We start from the raw sequence: 20,714 nt of genomic DNA, 5'->3' as shown, positions 1-20,714 counted from the left end.
GAGGCTGCTGACTCTCGCTGAGAGAAATGTCTTGTAAAGTTGTACCAAAAACCTCCAAGTGATTTTTTTTTTTCTTTTCAAACAGTTACGGTTGCCTGTGGAGGTTTTGTTTGTCTGCAAACACCTGCTAACGAGCAGCGGTAAAAAAAAAAAAAAACTCACGGTGGAGAAGGCAGGCTAGCCCTGAAAATCATCCTTTATCTTCATGTTTAACTCTGATCTGGACCATTTTCATTCAAATGAAAATGATGTACTAAATAAAGTCTTGAAAGCAGCATTATAGTTTTACAGATAGAGTGAGCTGAGGGATGCTATTCCTATGCAGTTCTATATAATCCAACTTACTACTGTAATCAAAGCAGTCACCCCTTACTGGACGTGAGAAAGATTGCAGGTTTAAGGCACTTCCATATTCCATCTTTCACTTACAGTTTGAGAGTAATTTAAGCACTAAATTGACAGCAGTCCCAATGCTGTTTATCACAGCACTCGATCACATAAGTTTACTTGTATTTATTAAGCTATTCCTGATATAGTTTGACGCATCAAACCAGTTTTCAACTCTTAAAAGATGTTTATTGTTTTTAATAAGTACATTGGTTTCAAAGTGATACCAGCAGAACAAAACTCAATAAATAAAACACTGGTGGTGGGAGGGGGTGGGAGCAAATTAGCCCACTTTATGCTCAGTTTAAAAAGCAGTGAACAAACAGCAAACATACTCTTTCTGTTTAAACTTGCGTTTCTTCCACATTCTTTCAGACCGACCTGCCAACCTTGTGTAAAACTCAATGCCTGCTTTATTGTATTTACATGTAACAAAACAGAAACAAGTGACAAAGCCTGGAATGCTGGGAATCAATACAAAAGTGAGATAACTGTAGATGCACGTACAGCTGGAGGAACGTAGGCCACTGGTAGAAATAGGGTCCATTTACATGAGGAAGCACCTAGTTGCTTACAACAGAGTGGTAACAACTGACAACAGCTTCATATAAACCTTTGCCCAAAGACAGATATATGGCACAGTAAGAAAAGTTTCCTTTAAACTAGCTAAACTTAATCTCTTACAATGATGAGTTTTTTTTCGCTTCTCTTCCTCGAGATATCACGTGATAGCTTGCAGCGTGGGAAGGCCGTCTTGCAAAAATTCTGTGCCACACTCAGGAAACATCTGGAGAGAAGGGAGGTGAAATATAAATAAAGTAACCAGAAGTGCCAGTTTAAATTTAAAATCGTAGAGTTCGAAGTGAAAGCCGAGGCTTTGTCCTTTACATCGAATGTGGAAATAAGGTGGGATTAAAAATAAAAAGGAACTCACAGCTTGCAGGTTGCTCCCCAAATCGTCGCATTAACTGATCATGTGTGAACTTCACAAAGGTGTCATATTGTTCTGAAATCAAAGTCAACCAGTTAAAACATTTTACTTCACAACTATTGTTTGCTAGTTGGGGAAAATATGTGGCTAACATTTGCTGGTTCAGTTTTTTTAAACACATTAGCATTGGGTACCAACCGGCCAACTTCGAAGTCATGGTCTCCTCGTATTCCTCCCGAACCTTCTCTTCCCTTTCTTTCAGCAGGCGTTCGCAGATCATTCCAACTTGTCTGAGGGTGAATAATGGCTGTTCTTTTCTAGATGGAGAGACTCCTCCAGAGGATGTTCCTGTATAAATAAATAACAATCAAACCTTAAAACCGCACTGTAGAATGGGCTTTATGATTATTTGAGCTTAACCTTGCGCCTTTGCCCACCTGCCATGCTGGAAGCATTCATAGTAGACGACTGGGATGGGGATTCTGGCGAATAGCAGCACTCTGACTGTTGGTAGCCTCCATCTAGATGCTTTCTCTTTTGAATGCGTTTGTACTCCTGTTTGATGCTGTTGAGGATTTGTTCTAGTGGGGTAAACAGACAAGCAGGGCGTCCATTAGTAACAGCTGTCATGTTTTCACCTTTGGGGCGACCGTGGCTCAGGGGGTTGGGAAGCGGGCTCTCTGTCCTGGTCGTTGTGTCCTTGGGCAAGACACTTTACCCTACTTGCCTACTGGTGTTGGCCAGAGGGGCCGATGGCGCGATATGGCAGCCTCGCTTCTGTCAGTCTGCCCCAGGGCAGCTGTGGCTACAACCGTAGCTTGCCTCCACCAGTGTGTGAATGTGAGAGTGAATGAATAGTAGCATTGTAAAGCGCTTTGGGTGCCTTGAAAAGCGCTATATAAATCCAATCCATTATTTGACACAGAGTGACTCAACATGTTGTTGTTGCCCCCCTCCAGATAGTAAACAAGCAGGCCAACTTAGCCAGCATTACCTGCACTAAGTCTTGATGAAGACTCCCCGAATGGCGAAGGCTCCATGCTGAGATATTTCCTAGGGGATGAGGATGACGGGGACACGGGGATGCATCTTCGTCTTTTGGGGGATGTAGGACTCATGAGCGGATCGAAATCCATGGTCCTCTTCAAAGTGGCTCCACACGCCATGACTTCAGTTTGTTAAAAGGGAGAGATTGCACGTAAAAACACCGAAACAAGGCAATAACGAGGAGATGACATCAACTATTTTGGACAGCTGCTAACCGAGCCTAATTTTTTACACAACTAGCTAATTGTTAGGTTCAAATCCGTTTCCTTTGTCGATGGATAAAACTACGAGCATACTGCGCAGCTCCGGCTTTAAATGTCTGCTAGCGAACTAGCGTTAGCTACTCCTGCTAGCCAATAATAAAAATAAAAAAAACAAAGCTAACGTTAGCTGTGGCTGCCGCTGGCGTGAGCGTGTGTCCTGGTTAACGTTTGTATAAAGCTGTTTTTATGTTACCTTCTGGGGAGGGGGGGAAGTTGGCCTGCAGCACCGCGCTCACCAGCTCGTGTTGTTAAAGTTGTTTCTCAAAAGTTGAAGTGACGATCAGCCAGCTGCAGGCCAACTGTCTGCTGTTAGATAGGGGGGCTAGCTAGCACAACTTAGCTGCCTGTTTTTGATGCGATGTTGTCGCTGTCGGCTTCTCTGGTTAGTGACGTCACGTCTAAAAAAAAAAAACCCCAACAATCTCAAAACGCGTTGAATTCTGGATTATGTAGTGAACCATGAAGCGTAAACCAATGACAAAACATGACAGCGCATCAAAAGTCAAAAAGTATGGGTCATAAACCCCGTTTAATTTAATTGATAATTGGTTTAATTTTAGCGTTGAGGAATAAACTTCACATTTGACAGTTTGTTGTGATTCTTTTCTCTCCGCATCCTGTATTTCTACTCTTAATACACTCGTTTGTTTTAATATTGGAGTAAATATTGGAGTAACTGATGAAAACAATGCAGAGGCTCAGCTATTATAGCCTATTATGAAACCTGCAGCTGTTTTAGTGACAACGCTGAAGGCAAAATGTCAAACCATTACATACAGAGCCTCTGTGCTTTGCCCGAGGATGATGGACATTCCTTCTAACATCATATTACTAATTTCCGTGTGGAGTTTTTCATGTTCTCCTCGTGTCTGCGTGCGTTCTCACCGGCTTTCTCCCACAGTCCGAAGACTTGCTGTTAGTGGGGTTAGGTTAGCTGGTGATTCTAAATTGGCCATCAGTGTGAATGTGAATACGAATGAGTCTCTCTGTGTCTGTCTGATTCTCTCTGTGTTAGCCCTGCGACAGACTGGTGATCTGTTCAGCATGCACCCTGTCTCTTGCCCGGAGGTAGGTGGGACAGGCTTCAGCCCCCCGCAAGCAGAAGAGAATGGATGGAACATTTTTTTTAGCTTAAAAAAGGAATAAAATACAGCAGGTATTATTACAAAGCAATAAAAGGCCCTTTTTTAAAAAATGGGATAAAAACATGAAGGATATTACAGGGGGACATGAGTGCCTAAATGAATTAAAGAAATACATAATTAAATAATTAATTACATTTGTCATTAATAAATTAAAATGAGAAAGAATTAATAATCAAACATAAATAATTAATTACACAAGTTCATTTCATTAAATTATTTAATCAATTATTTATTTGAAATTTCAATTAAAATCACATCTAAACGATTATTTAATGATCTTATTATTGAATTTTTTTCAATTCATTTTGGCCCTTGTGGCGCTCCGCATAAAGCTTTCTTCTTCAGCGTGTAGAGATGGCTTCACTCAGCTGATGTGTACAGCTCTAAGCATGCCTCTAAAGGCAACAGATATTAGTAATTCCATTCTTAAAATGCTGATACAGATATCTATAATTGGATTTCAGCATGTTGACTTGGGATTATCAGTAGTGGAAATGTCATTTCCCAATTCAGCTATCAACTAATGCATTTCACACTTCTCAGCAAATCATTTTGGGACATGTTTGCCTAATTAGCTAATTTTTAGATTACGTGATTACGTGTATATGTGTTGCTTAAATGATTGACAATGTCTGACTAATGTGCATTTGTTTTTTATTGCCATATGTAATTGCGACAGATACCATTATCCGATGATCTAAAAATCTGATATTCCATAGCTTATTTTTTTACTCTTTCAAACACACACAAAATCAGAATTACCAACCATGTGTTTGTGAGGTTCCAAACACTTGTTCCCAACAGGGAAGTTGCAGAGTACCATCTGGTGGACAAACTATGCAACGTCAGCACTTAAGAATTTGTTGGTTGCTGTTTCTCAACTTTTTAAAATTTACAAATTGCATCTGTAATATGGGATTGCCACTAGTGAGAATTTAACTGTTGATGTCAGCAAATTCTGATGAACTGAGCTGTAAATATCATTATTTACAACTGGAACTTGTCAGCATTGCATCACGAATGTGGCGACTTGGAATTAGAAAAAGTCTAAGTTGAACTGACATTTTTCTATCAGTATTTTTTGTTTGACTAGGTGTCAAACAGCAAAAGTTGAAAAAGTAGTAATTTAAGTTACTGACATCAATGGACATTTCAACTAGTGATAAATAAATACGAATGTTAAAAGGAAGAACAGTCAAAAAGCATCAAATATAGTTCAAATGTGAAGATAATTATCACCACATGAGGGCAGTGTTACACAAAAAGACACATAGGAGTTTATTCTTCTACTAACTCCTAAAAAGTACCAAGGGGTCACAAGGCGAAAGGTTAAAGAAAGGAAAGATGACACTTTCATGACTCTGAAATATTTACATTAATAGCTTTTGTCTTGTTTCTGAAAAAGTAAAATATCTTACTTTAAGGCCAATCACACTCAAAACTCACCTTTACTTGTAGAACATGTGACACTCCAATACCCCAGATAGTGACATACATTTTTGACTTTGAAAAGAAAAGAAAAAAAACCGTATTGTGCGTGTGTGCGCAGTAAGTTTAGGTACCGATAAGCTGATTTTCACCATTTTATTGAAAAAGATACCAGGCATGTTGACAAAGTTATGATAAAAATAGACAAATTTCACATTTTCGAGCACATTCTTCCATTTACACACAGGAATGAGACACAGTGGCACAAAGTATGCTTCACAGGAATATGACAGTGTAGATTTGTACAAAAGATGCTCTTTTTTTTGTAAGCCGGTGTGAAAAAAAGCAGCTAAGCAACACTCCCAAAACACCACAGGCTATAGTTTTGATCTGATCAAAAGGCCATTCATAGTTCAACACTTTGCTTTTCAAAATAAATAAATAAGGTACTGACAAACTTCACAATATCATGGACTTACAAAATCATCAATAGTCACTTGAAAATTATTAATGAAATGCTTTTACTTACAGCAATGTTCTGTTATTCCAAACTGCTATTTTGTATGAGGATGGACACATTTTCACCTTGCATGACTGCCACAATGTTGCCGTATAATGTAATGTGAAAATCTTCAAATGCAGTTTGTCTTTACTGCTAAATCTGTAAAAAAAAAATCAGACAACAGCAAAGATAACAAAGCATAGCATTTGCTTTGTAACAATGGAGAGAAATGCCCTTTTTTCTTACACCTATAATATTTATTGAATTATTCTTCATAAAATTGCCATTGTCAGTCAGACAACTCATTTTTCGCAAAAATGAGAACATAATGAAATAAGTACAGCCCTCATTAGACTAATCACACTCCACTCTACAGGGATCCAGTTTTATAACATTACAGATTAAAAAACAACAACAAAAACTTGCTTTCAGTTCTGTTTGTCAGTCATTTTGGCACATTTCACAGTCACAGAAGAGTGCACTAGGAGGATGGGGGCTATTCTACACTATCCTGACTTCACAGTTGTCTTGAGCAGATTGGACCGTCTTTTATTAGACCGGCTCTGCAGCAGAAGTGTCAGTCCCTCCAGAAACTGTAACCTGGGCTACTTTAATTCGAGTCTTTGCACAGTTTCCTCCATCTATCCCCGCCCTGCCTGCTGTGGCTCTCACGCTCTTGATGTTCCAGTCACTCTCAGCGCTGCTGTCCAGAGTCTGCGTTGCTCCCCGGCACATATGGCAAATGTTGAGGAAGGCCCTGCGCAGGTCCTTGCTCCTCATGGCGTAGATCACAGGGTTCACGGTGGAGTTGAGCAGGCAGAGCATGCTGCAAAAGGCAAAAATGGTCTTGATGAAGTCGTTCACCTTCCCAAAGAGGTCGTAAACCATGATGGCTAGGAGTGGACCCCAGCAGATGATGAGGGCCACCAGGATCAAGACCAGGGTTTTAGCCAGACGGAGGTCCATACGGGCTTGGTCAGGCCTTACCGTCTGCACTTTAGCCCCCTCTGCGGTGTAGACAATCACGCTTCTCTGAGAGGTGCGGCTTAGCATGCGGACTGCGTGGTGATGAGACTTCCAGAGGATGAACATATAGGCGTAGATGATGAATAAGAGCAAAATGCTCGTCATCCCAATCCAAAACATCAGGTACTTTTGGTCAATTAGAGGGAAAATGTCAGAGCAGACTGACCCGAGACGCTTGCAGTTCCAGCCCAGCAGCGGCAGCAGTGAGATGATGATGGAGATGGTCCACATCATGCTGAATGCAATGACAGCTTTAGTCTTTGTGATGATTCGCTTGTACGCCATAGGCCTGTGGATGGAGACGTAGCGGTCTATTGCAGTGAGAAACAAGCTGCCCACAGAGGCAGTGAAGGAGGCAATAACCCCAGCCAGCTTGAAGAGGAAAATATTAGGGCTGTCCTTTCGGTGGAGGACATGGAAGTCCAAGAAGCTGTAAACAAAGATGATGCTTCCTATTAGATCAGCCACAGCCAAGCTGCCAATGAAGTGGTATGAAGGGCGGGATCGAAGGGTCTGGGAGTGCAGGATCACGCACAGCACCACGAGGTTCTCCAGCACAGTAAATGTACCCAGAGTGAGTGCCAAGATGGCAACCGCGAGCTGCTGGCCGGGAGTGAGGATCATAAAACACTCCATATTGTCTGCTAAGTTCTCAGCGCACTGTGGCGCTCCTCCACTCTCCACAGCGGTAGCATTACCCAGCAGCAAGTCTGAGACATTGGTGGGAAAAATGGGAGAGAGGGCGCTGAAAATGACCTCCTTGCTTCCAGAGACAATCCCGGGAAAGGAGCTGCTGATGGGAGCAGAGTGAGTTTTCTCATAGTGGAATCCATTCTTGATCAGCCTCGAGTCTGCTGAGGGGTCGTCGTAGATGGCATCATTGGAGCCGAAATACTGGACACCTGTTGTTAAGGTGCTCACCGTGGTGCCTGCTATCCTGTGCAAAGCCAGCTTCATGGTTTTTGAGGCTGTAGAGATGCTCAGTGGAGAGGTATGTGAGGTATTAGGAGTGTAGAAGAGTACATCTATGAAGAAAAATGCAATTATTTATTAGAACACAAGAAAGTACCTCTTGTTACATCACATTAAAACATATTCAATACAGGAGATAGTGCCAGCTCTTATTTAAAGATTAATATAGTGGAAGATGAATTTGTTACTAGGAGTTATTCTGTGTATCGACCAGCTGACTCCACAACAGATGCATCCCAGACAATAGTGGGAAACTGAACAGTTGATGACAAACCTGTGCAGCCTCGGGGGAAATCACTGCATTAAGAATGTAGGACATAGAGGGATTTCTTATTAATTAAAGAAGGTCATTAAGCATTACGATATTTTGCAGCAATCACTGGACTAATTAGACATCAAGGGAGGGACACGATGAAGAGCGACTGTATCTGTCCGATGGATCATTTACATTGTAATGTCGGTAATGATGGTATTAATTATTAACAGTTTTTCAAAAGGCGAGAGCGCGATAGTAGTATGGAAGCTACCAGCAGCACTCACAAGAACAAATAAAGAAAAACAAAACTGCGAAAAACGCTTACCTTGATTTTCTCGCTACAAATACCCAGCACGGATCCATTACGCGAAAAAAATAAATAAATAAAAAATAGAAATAAAAACAATTCAGTTACACTGGGAGTAAACCGGTCTGCTGTTTCTGCCTTCACTCCTGACCAACATTTAAAGTAACTGAAAACCCAAAAACTGGAAGCGAGAATAAAAATCTGTTGGTTGTTGTTCTTGCTTTGGTGGTTTAATAATCACGAGCTGACTCCTCGGATACTGCTAGTGTCAAACATACAGTAAAGCCAAGCAGGCAGCCGGTGGGGTGTGTGGGTTTGCCGGAGCAGGCGGTTATAAAGGCTGCGCTTTGTGCGCCTGCTAGTCACGTGATCTGAGGTGTTGGAGCGCAGTGGGAAGCGCATCATCCACGACCAGCATCATCCAATACCTTGGTTATTTACACAGCGATGGAACCCAGCTGTGCTACTGTTGAGTTATTTCATCACATAGCAAGGAATTTCAACTACACACCAAAAACAACTAAAAAAAAATGCGCAGTTTTAGCTCTTTTATTGTCACTTTTTCATGTTTCAGATCAAATTTTAGTATTAGATAAAATATTACAAACAAAAAGACGCAGTTCTTAAATGATGATGTCATTTATTAAGAGAAAAGGGTTCGCCGAACCTAAAAAACTTTTTCTCATCTCTGGAGAAATTTTTGCCCACTGTTCTTTTAAGGATTGTTTTAAATCAGTCACATTGGAGGGATTTTGAGCATGAATGGCAAAATCAAAGTCCAGACTTGAGGAGGGCACACTCTTTTTCTTTTCCATTCATTGATAGACTTGTTGGTTTGTTTTGGATCATTGTCCTGCTGCATAACCCCAAGTGTTCTTGAGTTTCGGGGCAGGACATGATGGGTGGATATTCTCCTTCAGGATTTTCTGGTAGAGAGCAGAATTCATTGCTCAGTCGATACAGCAAGTCGTCCAGGTCCCGACGCAGCAAAGCAGCCCGAAGCCATCACAAGCTGTTACCTTGTACCCCACACTCTCAGAAATAGAGGTACGAGAGAAGAACATTTTGTACCTATAGGTACATTTAAAAAAAATGTTCCCTTAAAAGTACAATACTGGTCTTTAAAAGTCCAGAAATGCCCCTTTAAAGGTACAATTTGAAATAAAGTACAAATCTGTACCATTTTGACCTGTACTGCAGTGACAGTGGCAGAATGTGGTAATGGGTCAGCATGGGAAAATCTGGATGGGCCTGGTTAATTGTAAAATTCATATGAGATGTGAGTGTGCTCATAAAAGCTACATGTTATAATCAAATCTGTTGGTCCTCTCCTCTGTACATAAATTATCCTATGATGCAAAGAATATCTGTAACCTACCTTTGTGTAAGTTATGTTAAATTATATTTTAAAAACACACACAATGACATGCAGGCACAACCAAATGATGTTAAAAAAAACTGGTCCATTTCCATTTTATTAAGTTTCAGTTATAATTTTTAATGTTTTAAATCTTGGTTGTAGCCTTCAAAAACGTGAAATCATATTACTGTTATGTTTGGCCATTTACTTTTTCGCTTTTACTACATCCTAGAATTGTTCATTAATTGGGAGGTTTTTATGGAATTTGCAACATCAAGTTAAACCGAGGTTCTTTGGAAGTTAAAATGTCAAGCAGATTTTTATGTTACGGTGACTACATTTTGTAAGTTACAAATATAGTTCGCCAAGACAGCATAACGGTTTCCAAACGCATTAATACCACAATGTCCATGTATCAAGTTCGCAACGCGCATTAATCCCAAAGGCTGAAAAGCCAGCAGCGATGAGTGCTCCGCCTCCGCGCTGACTAGCTTTGACGCAGAAAATGACTCTCGGGGGTTATCGACACGGAGGAGCTCCTTAAAAAGTTGATGGAAGAAGGCATTGATGTCAGACGACGAGGCGCAAAGGTTTAGAGGTAAGTCGGGTGTGATTTTGTGTTTTTATAAAAATTACAACGTGTAATTTTACAGTAGAGTTAGCAAAAGTCCGAAGAGCTAGCTTTAACATGGGTGAATGCTAGCAGTTAGCTAAGTTTTAAACAAAGAAAGGTACAAATGTGGACTATTTAGACTGTTGGTGGAATGTTCAACGTCTGTCTGCCCGCCGTATTCCAGTGTTTTATCAATAAATAGTCACTAACCGTGTACAACAATGTAAAAAAATCAATAATTTCTCAAAACATGCTAGTATGTAAATATAGGTATTAACAAAATCGTTCTCTAAGCAAAATTCATCCCATCTAACGTGTTTCCCGCTCAAAGGGATTTTAAACAATGGAAGGTACACATTTGTACCATTCCACCTACTTAGTGGGATTTGGGATTTTCGAATATGAGAACTGTAAGCTCTGCGCAGGGACACTGTCTGCAACCCAAGAATTGTTAAGATGATTGGGGAAACAGCTAATGATTTTTTTTGTCTCTAAATCTGATTATTATTATTTTCTGTACTAACTGATTAATCAATCTGTTTATTAGCTTTAGAATTTTTGTTCAAGGGTTAAAGCACTTTACATTTATCTCCAGTCTGTGTCTTTAAACATGTCAAAAGTTTAAATCCTCAATGTAAAATGTCATTCTTTTGTCTATTCTGCTCTTTTCATTTCCAGTTGTGTGATGAGGTTGATTTAATGCATCCCTGCCAAGACAACATCTGTCGCCGCTTTAGCAAAAACTTCACTGCTGTTCTTCAAATGACCAAGGATTTGCCACTGAAGAAGGTCTACATGGAGGCAAGAGAGAATGCACTGGCTGAAGACATTACAGGTGCTAATTTGACCTCATACAAATAGTAAATTTTGTGACAATTCATTTGCTCTCTCTTCCAAAGATAATTGATGTACCATAGTGTCATGTGAAGAGCATGTTAATGGGAATTTGCATGCTATCAAAATCTAATGAAGTGCATTTGCATCTGTATGACCTAGGAATTGACTTCAAGGGGGCACTTCTCTTGCCATCCATCTTCAAGGAGAAGATAGAAGATTTCATCATCCTTGGAGAGGTAAATGCATGATGCAATGCATAGCCTTTGGCCACAAGTTTCATTCTTGGTGTTTTGTTGGCATGGAGCTGAATTCAGCTGCGGTTCAGCATCACAGCTAAGCTAATGTAGGGGAAACACTGCTGTTAATCCACAGTGCTGCTGTGCTCTTGGGTTTTGTCTGGTGTTTATATAGATAGATAGACCTTTATTGTCCCCTTAGGGAAATTCTTCTTCACAGGTACTGTCACTGTCAGGGGTGATTGCTTTTGCCCTTGAATATTATGTCAAACTTTAGCAGCTTATCAAACACTACCACAACAGTCATTGGTCAAGAAGCTTTTTGTTTGGAGTATGGGCCATGTTTACAGGTTATCAGAATAGACAGTTTTGTTTTCTAGCAAATAAAGAAGGTAATTTGAGGAATCTGTTGAAAATCCACTTGGCACATATTGCTTAAACATACTGTATACTAATGTTTTTCTTCCTCTTCTGCAGAATACTCCCACGAGTCCATACCCAACCATTCGAATGAAGGATAAGAGTTGGACAACTGCCCTCTTAAGACAGTGTCGCCGTGTTGTGACAGTTGAAGGAGTGGATGTTTGCTCGTGCCGCTCGCTGGATGAGGCCTACATCTCAGCATTCTCCACCTTCTTCGTGTTCAACATGACCTACCCTGCATACTTCAAGAAAACACTTGTCTTTCTTCAGAACTGCATTGTCAACATAGGAGACCAGGGAGACAAACCCCTGCCAGTAAGTGTCGCCAGGGTACTTAACCAACTCTATTAAATATGCCCCCACCCAAGTGTCACTACCTTATTGACTACCCAATGCTGATTTTGATGTATGGTCCTCTTCGCCCTTTGTGGTGTATGAGATATGAAAGCAAGCATCAATATTTCAAAAATCTAGCGAGTAAATGCAAAAACTTTGTAAACATCACTGCAACTCTTAGCAATCGTCATCAAATGAAACAGTGCTGGGAGTTTTCTTCAGATAAGTTGCTTGTTGACTTTGAACATTCACTCAGCACAAGTGTCAGTGTGCCATTTTCATCTCTGCCAGGTGACTTACAGAATGCTCTGGAAATGAACAAAAGTTTTACAGATGTGCATTTTCAGGATAAAGTGCTTCAGCGTGTGTCTGCTATATCTGTCAGCAGTGTCAAATATGAACTTGAGGATGTTTTTGTAGTTGGCCATGTACACACTGAAGCCATACCTCAATTCTTTAAAATCAAGTATATTTTGAATGTTGATACTTGTTGGGTATTGTGTGGGAAACTGTTACTTCCTTGCACTTGTGAATGTCATTTCCATGCTTACCAAGTGGCAGTTGACAATGACTGGATCCTGTTCAATCCAGGAAATGAATTAGACTTTCAAGCTCTAGCCACCTATTAAGTTGATGATAGGCGGTTTGTGTCCTTGAGGTATTCTGTGTGACGTGATTGCAAGAACATTTTTATGTATGTATGTATGTGTGCGTGTGCGTGCGTGCGTGCGTATGTATGTGCGTGCTTGTTGAAGTAGAGCAAAACATTTGTGTGGACAGTTTTTTAAATACATGCCATCTCTGTGATCCGTCAAAACATTGTGTTCAGGTGTTTAATGTCTTTATGTGATTGTTTACTTTTTTTCTTCTTTTTTTTTTTTTTTTTTTTAAATGAATGTATTTTTCTTGACATGTCCTATGGCAGGGGTGTCAAACTCAAATACACAGTGGGCCAAAATTCAAATCTAGAACAAGGTCGCGGGCTAACATTAATATTTATTGAAAAATATCTTCCTCCAGATATAAGAATGAATCTCTTCTTATGGACTCAAACAAGTTTTGGTGAAAAACTGAATGTGGAACAAGCAAAGCTTAATACTAAACAATGTATATATTAGCTGTATAATACCAGTAGGCCAGCTCTAATAGTAATCTGGTATGGCTTCGCGGGCCAAATGTAATTAGGCTGCGGGCCAAATTTGGCCCACGGGCCAGAGTTTGACACCTATGTCCTATGGCAATATACGAATGTAATCAAGGATGTATTCCTGTGGTTGTTTAAGTGCTTTGATGTGATTCTATTATCGAAAATAAATGGTTAAATAACCAAATATTTTGGACTATTGGGGGTACATTTTTGTCTCTTTAGGTACGAAATAGGTTGTCGCTGGGGGGGTACCCTCATAGGTACCCTATTGTACCCTTTTCAAGGGAACATTTCTGTACTATAGTTTCAAGGTACATTTATGTCTTAGGAAAGTACATGATTGTACTTCAGATGGTACAACTTCATAAGGTACAAAAATGTACCAAGCCTAAAGGGTACAGAAATGTCCTTCAAAAAGGAACACCCCCAGCGACAAGCATTTGTACCCTTTTTGGTACACTTTGGTACCCCTATTTCTGAGAGTGCAGTGTAGAACAAACAGATACTTCATACCATCATTACTTTGGCTGTATTCACTTTGTTTTCTTCCTTGAACTTATTTCTTGTTATTCTGTGCCTTGACATGCAACACTGATTGTGATTCTTGTTTAAAAGCTGTAGGTTGTGTCAGTTTGTGAGTAGCATGTGTGGTTAAGCAGCAAACAGTTTGCCATTTTGGGGGATTAATAAAGTAACCTGAACCAGAATCTAAAATGTGAGATGGGCCTCTGTGTTCTTTTAGGTCAGCAGTGATTTTTCCTCATGGATGCCTCTTTAATCATGAGACAAGTGAGGACTGCAGTTCTTTAGATGTTGTTCTGGGTTCTTTTGTGACCCCCTGGATGAGCCATTCATGCGTTTTTGGAGTATTTTTGATAGACTGCTCCTGGGAAGGTTCACCGCTGCTTTCCCAGTATGTGTCCCAAAAGCTCATAAAATACATTTTTTGCAACCCTTTTCAGAGGATCTCTCGGCTGTTTCTTTAGATCATGACGCAATATGTTGCTTTCTGACGTCTCTTAGCCAAGCAAATGTGTCAAATACATCAAGAGAGAAGTCCGGAGGACATTCTAGGAAGTTCTCTTCTCCATGAGCATGAGCATTTCCCCTCTCCTTTTCTTATGAAAAGGAAAGCTGTGAAGACAACACTTCTTCTCATCTTACAATTGGAAATCAATTACAGTGTTGCATGTGATTTTAATGGTGTGTAAGTGAGGGCATTTATGGGATTTATGGCCTGCAGTAGAAGTATTTGTGGTTCTTTTTAAACTTTAATGCTTTTCTTTATGTACTTGTTGCTGATATGTGTGAAATGTAGTTTCACGACCCTCTCGTTGTGTTTTAGCTGAAGTTTTTATGCTGACGTTCACTTTCATGTGAACATTTTTTTCTTTGTGGTGGCTTGTGATTACAATCATCTCAAGCTAATTTTAAAAAATGGACCATGATGTGTATTTTTAGTGCAGTGTTCAAGCTACTAAATCTATTCTGAACACTATTCATCTATTTATTTACTGTAGACAGGAGTCACATTCACACCATTAGGAGTCCTTTTCCTGTCCTGCACAGCTGCGCAATTATTTCCACTATGCACTCCCAGTAGAGCCATCTCCCAAATTACATGTATCTTGTTGTGGAAAATACATGACATTTGGCGATTCAACATTATGGGAGAACAATAAAAGACACTGCGCGCGATGCCAGTGCCTCCAGATTTGGCAGAACAAAAGAGGCTGAGGAGTCATCCAAGTAATTGCTCAACGCTTGCTAAGCTGAGATTGATTCAGATTCTAGCAGCCGCTGATCACTCGCGGCGGGACAGTATATCCAAGACAGACAGTGTAAGCGAAACATCAACGAGTAATAAATGGCGTTTGTGGAATTCATCTGTAGTTGTGACTTCCATTCAGACTGCTTGTTCGTTCATGTTTGGAACAAAGTTTTAACGTGGCGTCAATCCACTCCCAAAGCAGTGGGCAGACACTTGCGACACACATCAATCATAATAATTATCATGGTTATTTCAGTCACCGAGGGCGGGATTTTAAAGACAGACTTGTCTGTGAAGACAAAAGGCCTCTTTATGACTCTATCATCAACTTGTAGAAGCTCATTTTTTTCTAAATCCTCTGCACTGGAAGGCTGCTGCCATTGTCACATCCATCTGGCTTCGTGGATGAACATTGCAAAGTGATTTAGAGCGATTGATTTTATAAGGAGTCCGCGTTAAAGCATCATAATGCACCCCCCCCTCAGCCAATATTGATCCTTCTCCAGTTACAGCCAATTGTCATCTGAGCAGTTGCCTACATTTTGGAGTCATTGTTTTCAGTCCACGCCGAGCAAAAGTCTCTCAAAACAGACGCAGAATAACATGCGAAGTAAGATTTGTTTCATTTATTGCACATCAAGAGACTCGTTCCCATTTTTGTGAAATCAGAGAGAGCAAGACGGATTTGGAGACTGAAAATATAGTGATTACACACACAGCATGTTAGCAGACGAGTCTCCAAAGCAGGCTGTCTGTCTCTGATGTGTTTGTTTCGATGGGAGCGTGCGAGGAGGCACGAGAAAGCAGGGAGGAAGGGCGGGGGAGCAGGAAAAGATGCATAAATAGAGACCCGCTCAGCACTAACGGTTCTTAACTGTTTCCTAATCTGCCACTTCTATACTCTGTTCCTCCCCAGCTGGAGACACTTCATGCCATAGTCGACGCAGCGCTGCAAAATAAATTGAATTTACATCAAATTAGTTCAACTGGCAGAAGAAGTAAAAAAAAAAATCCCAAATTTAATGTTTACTAAATCGACTCGAGGAGTTCTTTACTTGTTTTTCCAGCTCAGCGTCAGGCGCATCCTCATTATTCACTTCATCAAGCAATTACACGTAGCAACCTGACTTCATTAGGCAAATCAAAGGTGCTTGTTGATCAGTTTCCCAAAGACTTGTGATTGAACAGCCAGCTCCACACTCTGAAAGTAATATCAGAGAAATAAACAGGCAGGATCAAAGTCTGCGAGCTCACTCTCGCAGGGAACAACACAGCACAACAGAAAGTCTCCAAAAGTTGTGAGTTTATGCCTTCTGTGAGTCAGTTTCCTCTTCTTGGATAGAGACCAGGACACAAAAATAAGAGGACGTGTGATGCATGTGTTTAATAAAGAATAAATACATAAAATTAGAGATATTATTTTCTTTCATTTATCTGAAGAAGTTTAAGTCAGTCACTGTTAACACTGCATCACATACCACTGCAGAGATGGGAGGGTTTTTTTGGTGCAGTGGAGAGGCAAGCAGCGTATGGTCAGTGGGTAGAATCTCCTTCATGCACCATTTAGTCATGTAAAGACCTTTTTTTTCTAATCTCTGCAGAGCAGAGTGGTAATCAGAAGACTTAGCAGGTGGTTCAGTGAATGCTCACTTGCGCAAACACTATGCAAATGAATGCTACAGGCACAGATGAATTACACAGTCAGCAGTGCGAAGCTCCAACTCACAGCCCAGTCAAGCTCTTGGTGTTATCCTTCATGGATTTGAAAAACAACAGCGATACAAGATTGTCCTTCTTCTGCAACAAAAGAGGTTTTTGGAGCGAGACTCGCTCACCCAACAATCTTTTGAACTCTATAACAGAACCTAATCTGGAGCATCCTCATAGTGCAACTGGGTGATTCGCAGCCAGATAATCATTTATTTTCCATGGGCCCAGCTGCAGAGCTTCACCCAAAGACGAAAAACACCCCCACACAAATGGGCCTGACTGCCATGACACCAGCAGTCAGTTTACCTACAATCACACGACCCTTTTCTGTCAAGAAGAAGAGGAGTTGTGAAATTGGATTTTTATTTTTAACTCGTCACCAGTCCCCATTTCTGATCCAGATTTTTGAGTCATTTTGTGCAGGGAGAAAAAAAAAGATATTTAAAGCTCATTTTGTGGATGTGTGGGGGCTTCGAACACAAGTCACAAATACAAGTTAAGTTTAGGAAGCAGTTGCGTTTTTGTCACTGAGCAGATAAAGAGCAGCTTTAGAAATCATCATGCTTGTGGGATGGAGTCCAATTTTCACTTTATTTTTAGATCTAATTTATGGTTCCTTAAGCTGCTAAATAAAATAACATGTTTATGTTATTTTAAATTTATACCACGTTAACTACCTGAATTCTGTATAGCTGATTTAAGCACTTCGTGTATTGCCAATGCTGGAAAAATGCAATATTATGATAAGGCGTATAGACATAAACAATAAATTAGCACTAAGTGCAGCACTTCAGGGAATATATGTTGTCCTTAAAGGAATCGCACTGCGAGCTCGATTCCAGCTGTTCCATGAAAACATTTCTAACCCACCGCACTACTTATCTATTCTCATTCTGCTCACTCCATCTTGTTTATTCACCCATTACTGGCAAACGCATCCAGCGAGCAATTTCAGAGTGCTCTCACATCCCGGAAGAGCTCTTTCATCACACACAGACTTTGTGTAATGGCTTTTAGCGTCATCACAAAAGACAAGACAACAGCACAAGTGAATAAGCTGACATTAAAGAACAAGCAGTTTAAATTTGGTTCAGGATCTGTTTTTATTTGGTTCCTGGACAGCGCTGTGGGAGAGGCAGGACTTCTGGAACAAGTCCATATAAGAGATTATTTAACTTTTTTGAAATTCCACACTGCAGTCTTGACATCAAGGCTGGTTTACAGCACAAAGGGTTAAAATGTGGATTAAAACATGCTCGTGCATCTGCTTGAATATGTATGGAAAAATGGAAACCTTCAAGTCTAAACCACACCATCAATACAAATGCATTTGCAGTAAGCAGTAAAAAGTCATGTGACATCAGTTGTACATGAAGCATTAGTACTGACAGTTGGTGAAAAGTAATTTTCATGTGAAATCAAAACAAAATGTTCAACGAAAGGAGAATTCAAGCCTCAGCTTCACACTGACTTTCTATTACTTTGTTTCCATTTGTATCCTTGAACCTGAGTCTGGAAAGCAATTTGAGATTCTTACGTACAATCATTTGTGAGACAATAAATATATTTCACTCGAGCACAGTCCTATAGGCAGTATAGCAAGCCACAGGAGAGTTTGTGGCACTGCTGTGATGTTATTGAAGCTCAGAGTTTTTTTTATTGTGACCTTAGTCACAGTTTGTCTGTATTCTTCAGTGGAGTGTTTCTTACTCCATAGATTAGACCAGGAGAGTGGGCTGACCAGTCAAGCACAATAATAACATGGTCAGCAAACCATTTGATAGCAATTCTGGCAATATGAGCTTGTCAGCAGATGGAAGAATGAAGTGCTCTAAAATCTCCTCTAGACGACTGTGTTGACTTTGGACTTGATAAAAACACAGTGGCTCAACTGCCACCAACACCCGCAGATGACATGGCACCCCAAATCATCACAGACTGAGGAAAATTCAGACTGGATTTCAAACACCTTGGATTTACTGCCTCTCCGCCCTTCCTCCAGAGTCCAGGACCCTGATTTTCAAATAAAATGCAAAACTTACTTTCATTTAAAAAGACTACGTTGGACCACTACTTCTTCTCCTTATCCTAGGTAAGATGCTCCTGATGATTTCTCAGGTTCAGGAGGGCTTGATAGTAAGAACGCAACAGCTGTAGCCTCAATGTCATGAAAACGTATGTCTGCGGCTGCTGATCCGCTGATACCAGACTTAAAGTGGACATGAAACACTACCTCACTACCCTGCTCTTAGAAACAGACATAGATTTAACACTCTCTGTGACGCTAAATATAAGAAATAAGCTCTTAAAGCTAAAGTTAGAACATGTTCAGCGCCATCTTGTGCCAGTACAGAATGTGATGTCACCAGGTTGGTTGGTTGGCTGATAAGGCTAACAGACTAGCAACACTGATAACTCACTGGAAAACAGGGGGACTAAAACTATACACAAGTCTAAGGGGGTCACTTTTGTACAGCCCCTGCCTGCAATAATGAGAAACCAAGGATATGCTGTCCACTTCCACTCTGTGTCTCTTAAGCAGTAAGTGGTTCTTCATTGTTTGGCTAGCTGCACTGAAATGAGAAAACCCACCTGTTAGCTGTGATGTTCAGGTTTGTTAAGCACTTTATAAATGATGACTGTGTGGACTTGAAAATGCAGTCATCCCCGGCTGGGTTGCTGTTTATTATAACTGTTTTATTTATTATAACACTAAAAGGAAATGTATTAAATCTGACAGATTATATTGACCAAATAATGCATGAGCAAAATGTAAGTGGAGGAGCACGTTATGAAAAACGATGGCGCATAAAGACAGATTTCATTGTAATCCTTGTCAGGTAGCTCATATCTCTCTCTCCTAAAGCAATCACAGCCATCTGGGCTGTAAAATAGATCGACCGCTACAGAGAATAAACAACCGTGCTGGCAGACAGCCACCAGCCAAACACAGATGATTCCTTCACATCACCCGAGCCCCCCCACCCATCCACCCCCGACTACTTTTATAACACTTCACAGCTTGTGGCCTAATTGACTTCAGGCTTACACGTATGTGGACCAAACTTTGAATCATCTGTGAGTTATCACACTGCGACAGCAGTGTATTATAGAGTCAGTAGCAGTACATGAAGGAAAGGAAATGATCACTGATGAGTTTTCCTATTTTAGCACCTTTTGGCTTTTTCATGTTTATAGTTCTGATAATGAATATTCAGCTCGGTTTGCTCTCCGTTTATACCTGTTTTTCCTCATTCATTGCCGCAGCTATTCATTTCTTATTAAATTCAGGAGTAATACCAGCCGAGGACCACAGGAAATTTGTTTTGTGTTTAGTCAAAGACAATTATCTGACAGAAAAGATTTTAAAAGCTGCACTGTACCTTTGTGAGATTTTCAGGTGCATCACCATGGAGACTCTGCTTCACCACAACCGCTCAAGGTCACCTGGCCTGCAGCAATGTTGTATTGTGTGTGTGTGTGTTTTTGTGCTGTCTGTGCAAGGGCGATTCTTTGGTATGAACGTTTGTATCTCTGCAGTGATGCAACCAGAGCGATTCATTTAAAAAAAAAAAACTGCAGATAACCAAGTTTTGCTCCATTATTACTTGGGGACTTTAATCAGATCCAGATTTTGGGATTTGTTTTCAAGTGATTTGTTGTATTCCTTTTGTAATGCACTGTCACATGCTTACCAGTTAGCTACGTAAACCTTAGGATACACTCTCACACACTGAAACATGTCCCTAACCTGATGAAGACACAAATACATCTTTCTTTTGGTATTTAAGTATGAAAACTCAACCAAAGGAGAATTCAAAGAAGTCACATGTACAGGTAGAAATGCAAGCCGCAGTGCTGCAAGCCTGGCTGCCCATCGCTGCCTTTGTTACATGCTGAAGGTCAGGCTGTGGCTGCTGTGCAGGGGTTGGGATACACACAGCTTTAGCATCGCTATTGTTAAAGCTGTGTGTATTAGCACAAGGTCTGTGCAGATGCTTGCAAAGAGGAGATGTT

At 40.5% G+C, this 20,714-nt stretch overlaps 3 protein-coding genes across 3 annotated transcripts; 1 reads left to right on the top strand and 2 right to left on the bottom strand.

Moving 5' to 3' along the window:
• Positions 1–554: 554 nt before the first annotated feature.
• On the bottom strand, positions 555–3,024 carry LOC146552446 (akirin-2-like). The gene is made up of 6 exons (XM_085257377.1): positions 2,822–3,024; positions 2,313–2,486; positions 1,756–1,899; positions 1,517–1,666; positions 1,322–1,393; positions 555–1,174 (listed from the first exon to the last, which is right to left on the bottom strand). The coding sequence occupies exons 2-6, from the start codon at positions 2,482–2,484 to the stop codon at positions 1,164–1,166; spliced, it is 549 nt and encodes a 182-aa protein (XP_085113503.1). The 5' UTR covers positions 2,485–2,486; positions 2,822–3,024; the 3' UTR covers positions 555–1,163.
• A 2,319-nt stretch (positions 3,025–5,343) lies between these two features.
• Positions 5,344–8,549, bottom strand: LOC146552445 (cannabinoid receptor type 1B-like). The gene is made up of 2 exons (XM_085256938.1): positions 8,283–8,549; positions 5,344–7,754 (listed from the first exon to the last, which is right to left on the bottom strand). Exon 2 carries the CDS (start codon positions 7,684–7,686, stop codon positions 6,256–6,258), a length of 1,431 nt encoding a protein of 476 aa, XP_085113064.1. The 5' UTR covers positions 7,687–7,754; positions 8,283–8,549; the 3' UTR covers positions 5,344–6,255.
• A 1,589-nt stretch (positions 8,550–10,138) lies between these two features.
• Positions 10,139–13,400, top strand: LOC146552444 (uncharacterized). The gene is made up of 4 exons (XM_085257170.1): positions 10,139–10,222; positions 10,916–11,072; positions 11,234–11,310; positions 11,788–13,400. Exons 2-4 carry the CDS (start codon positions 10,937–10,939, stop codon positions 12,082–12,084), a joined length of 510 nt encoding a protein of 169 aa, XP_085113296.1. The 5' UTR covers positions 10,139–10,222; positions 10,916–10,936; the 3' UTR covers positions 12,085–13,400.
• Positions 13,401–20,714: the final 7,314 nt, after the last annotated feature.

Source organism: Mchenga conophoros, linkage group LG19 (assembly GCF_057382185.1).
Source record: "Mchenga conophoros isolate Kocher_MC1m ecotype Shallow Benthic linkage group LG19, M_conophoros_male_GT1.1, whole genome shotgun sequence".
Taxonomy (NCBI): domain Eukaryota; kingdom Metazoa; phylum Chordata; class Actinopteri; order Cichliformes; family Cichlidae; genus Mchenga; species Mchenga conophoros.
The sequence above is the reverse complement of the archived record's forward strand: the minus strand, read 5'-3'. Positions and strand labels throughout refer to the sequence as shown.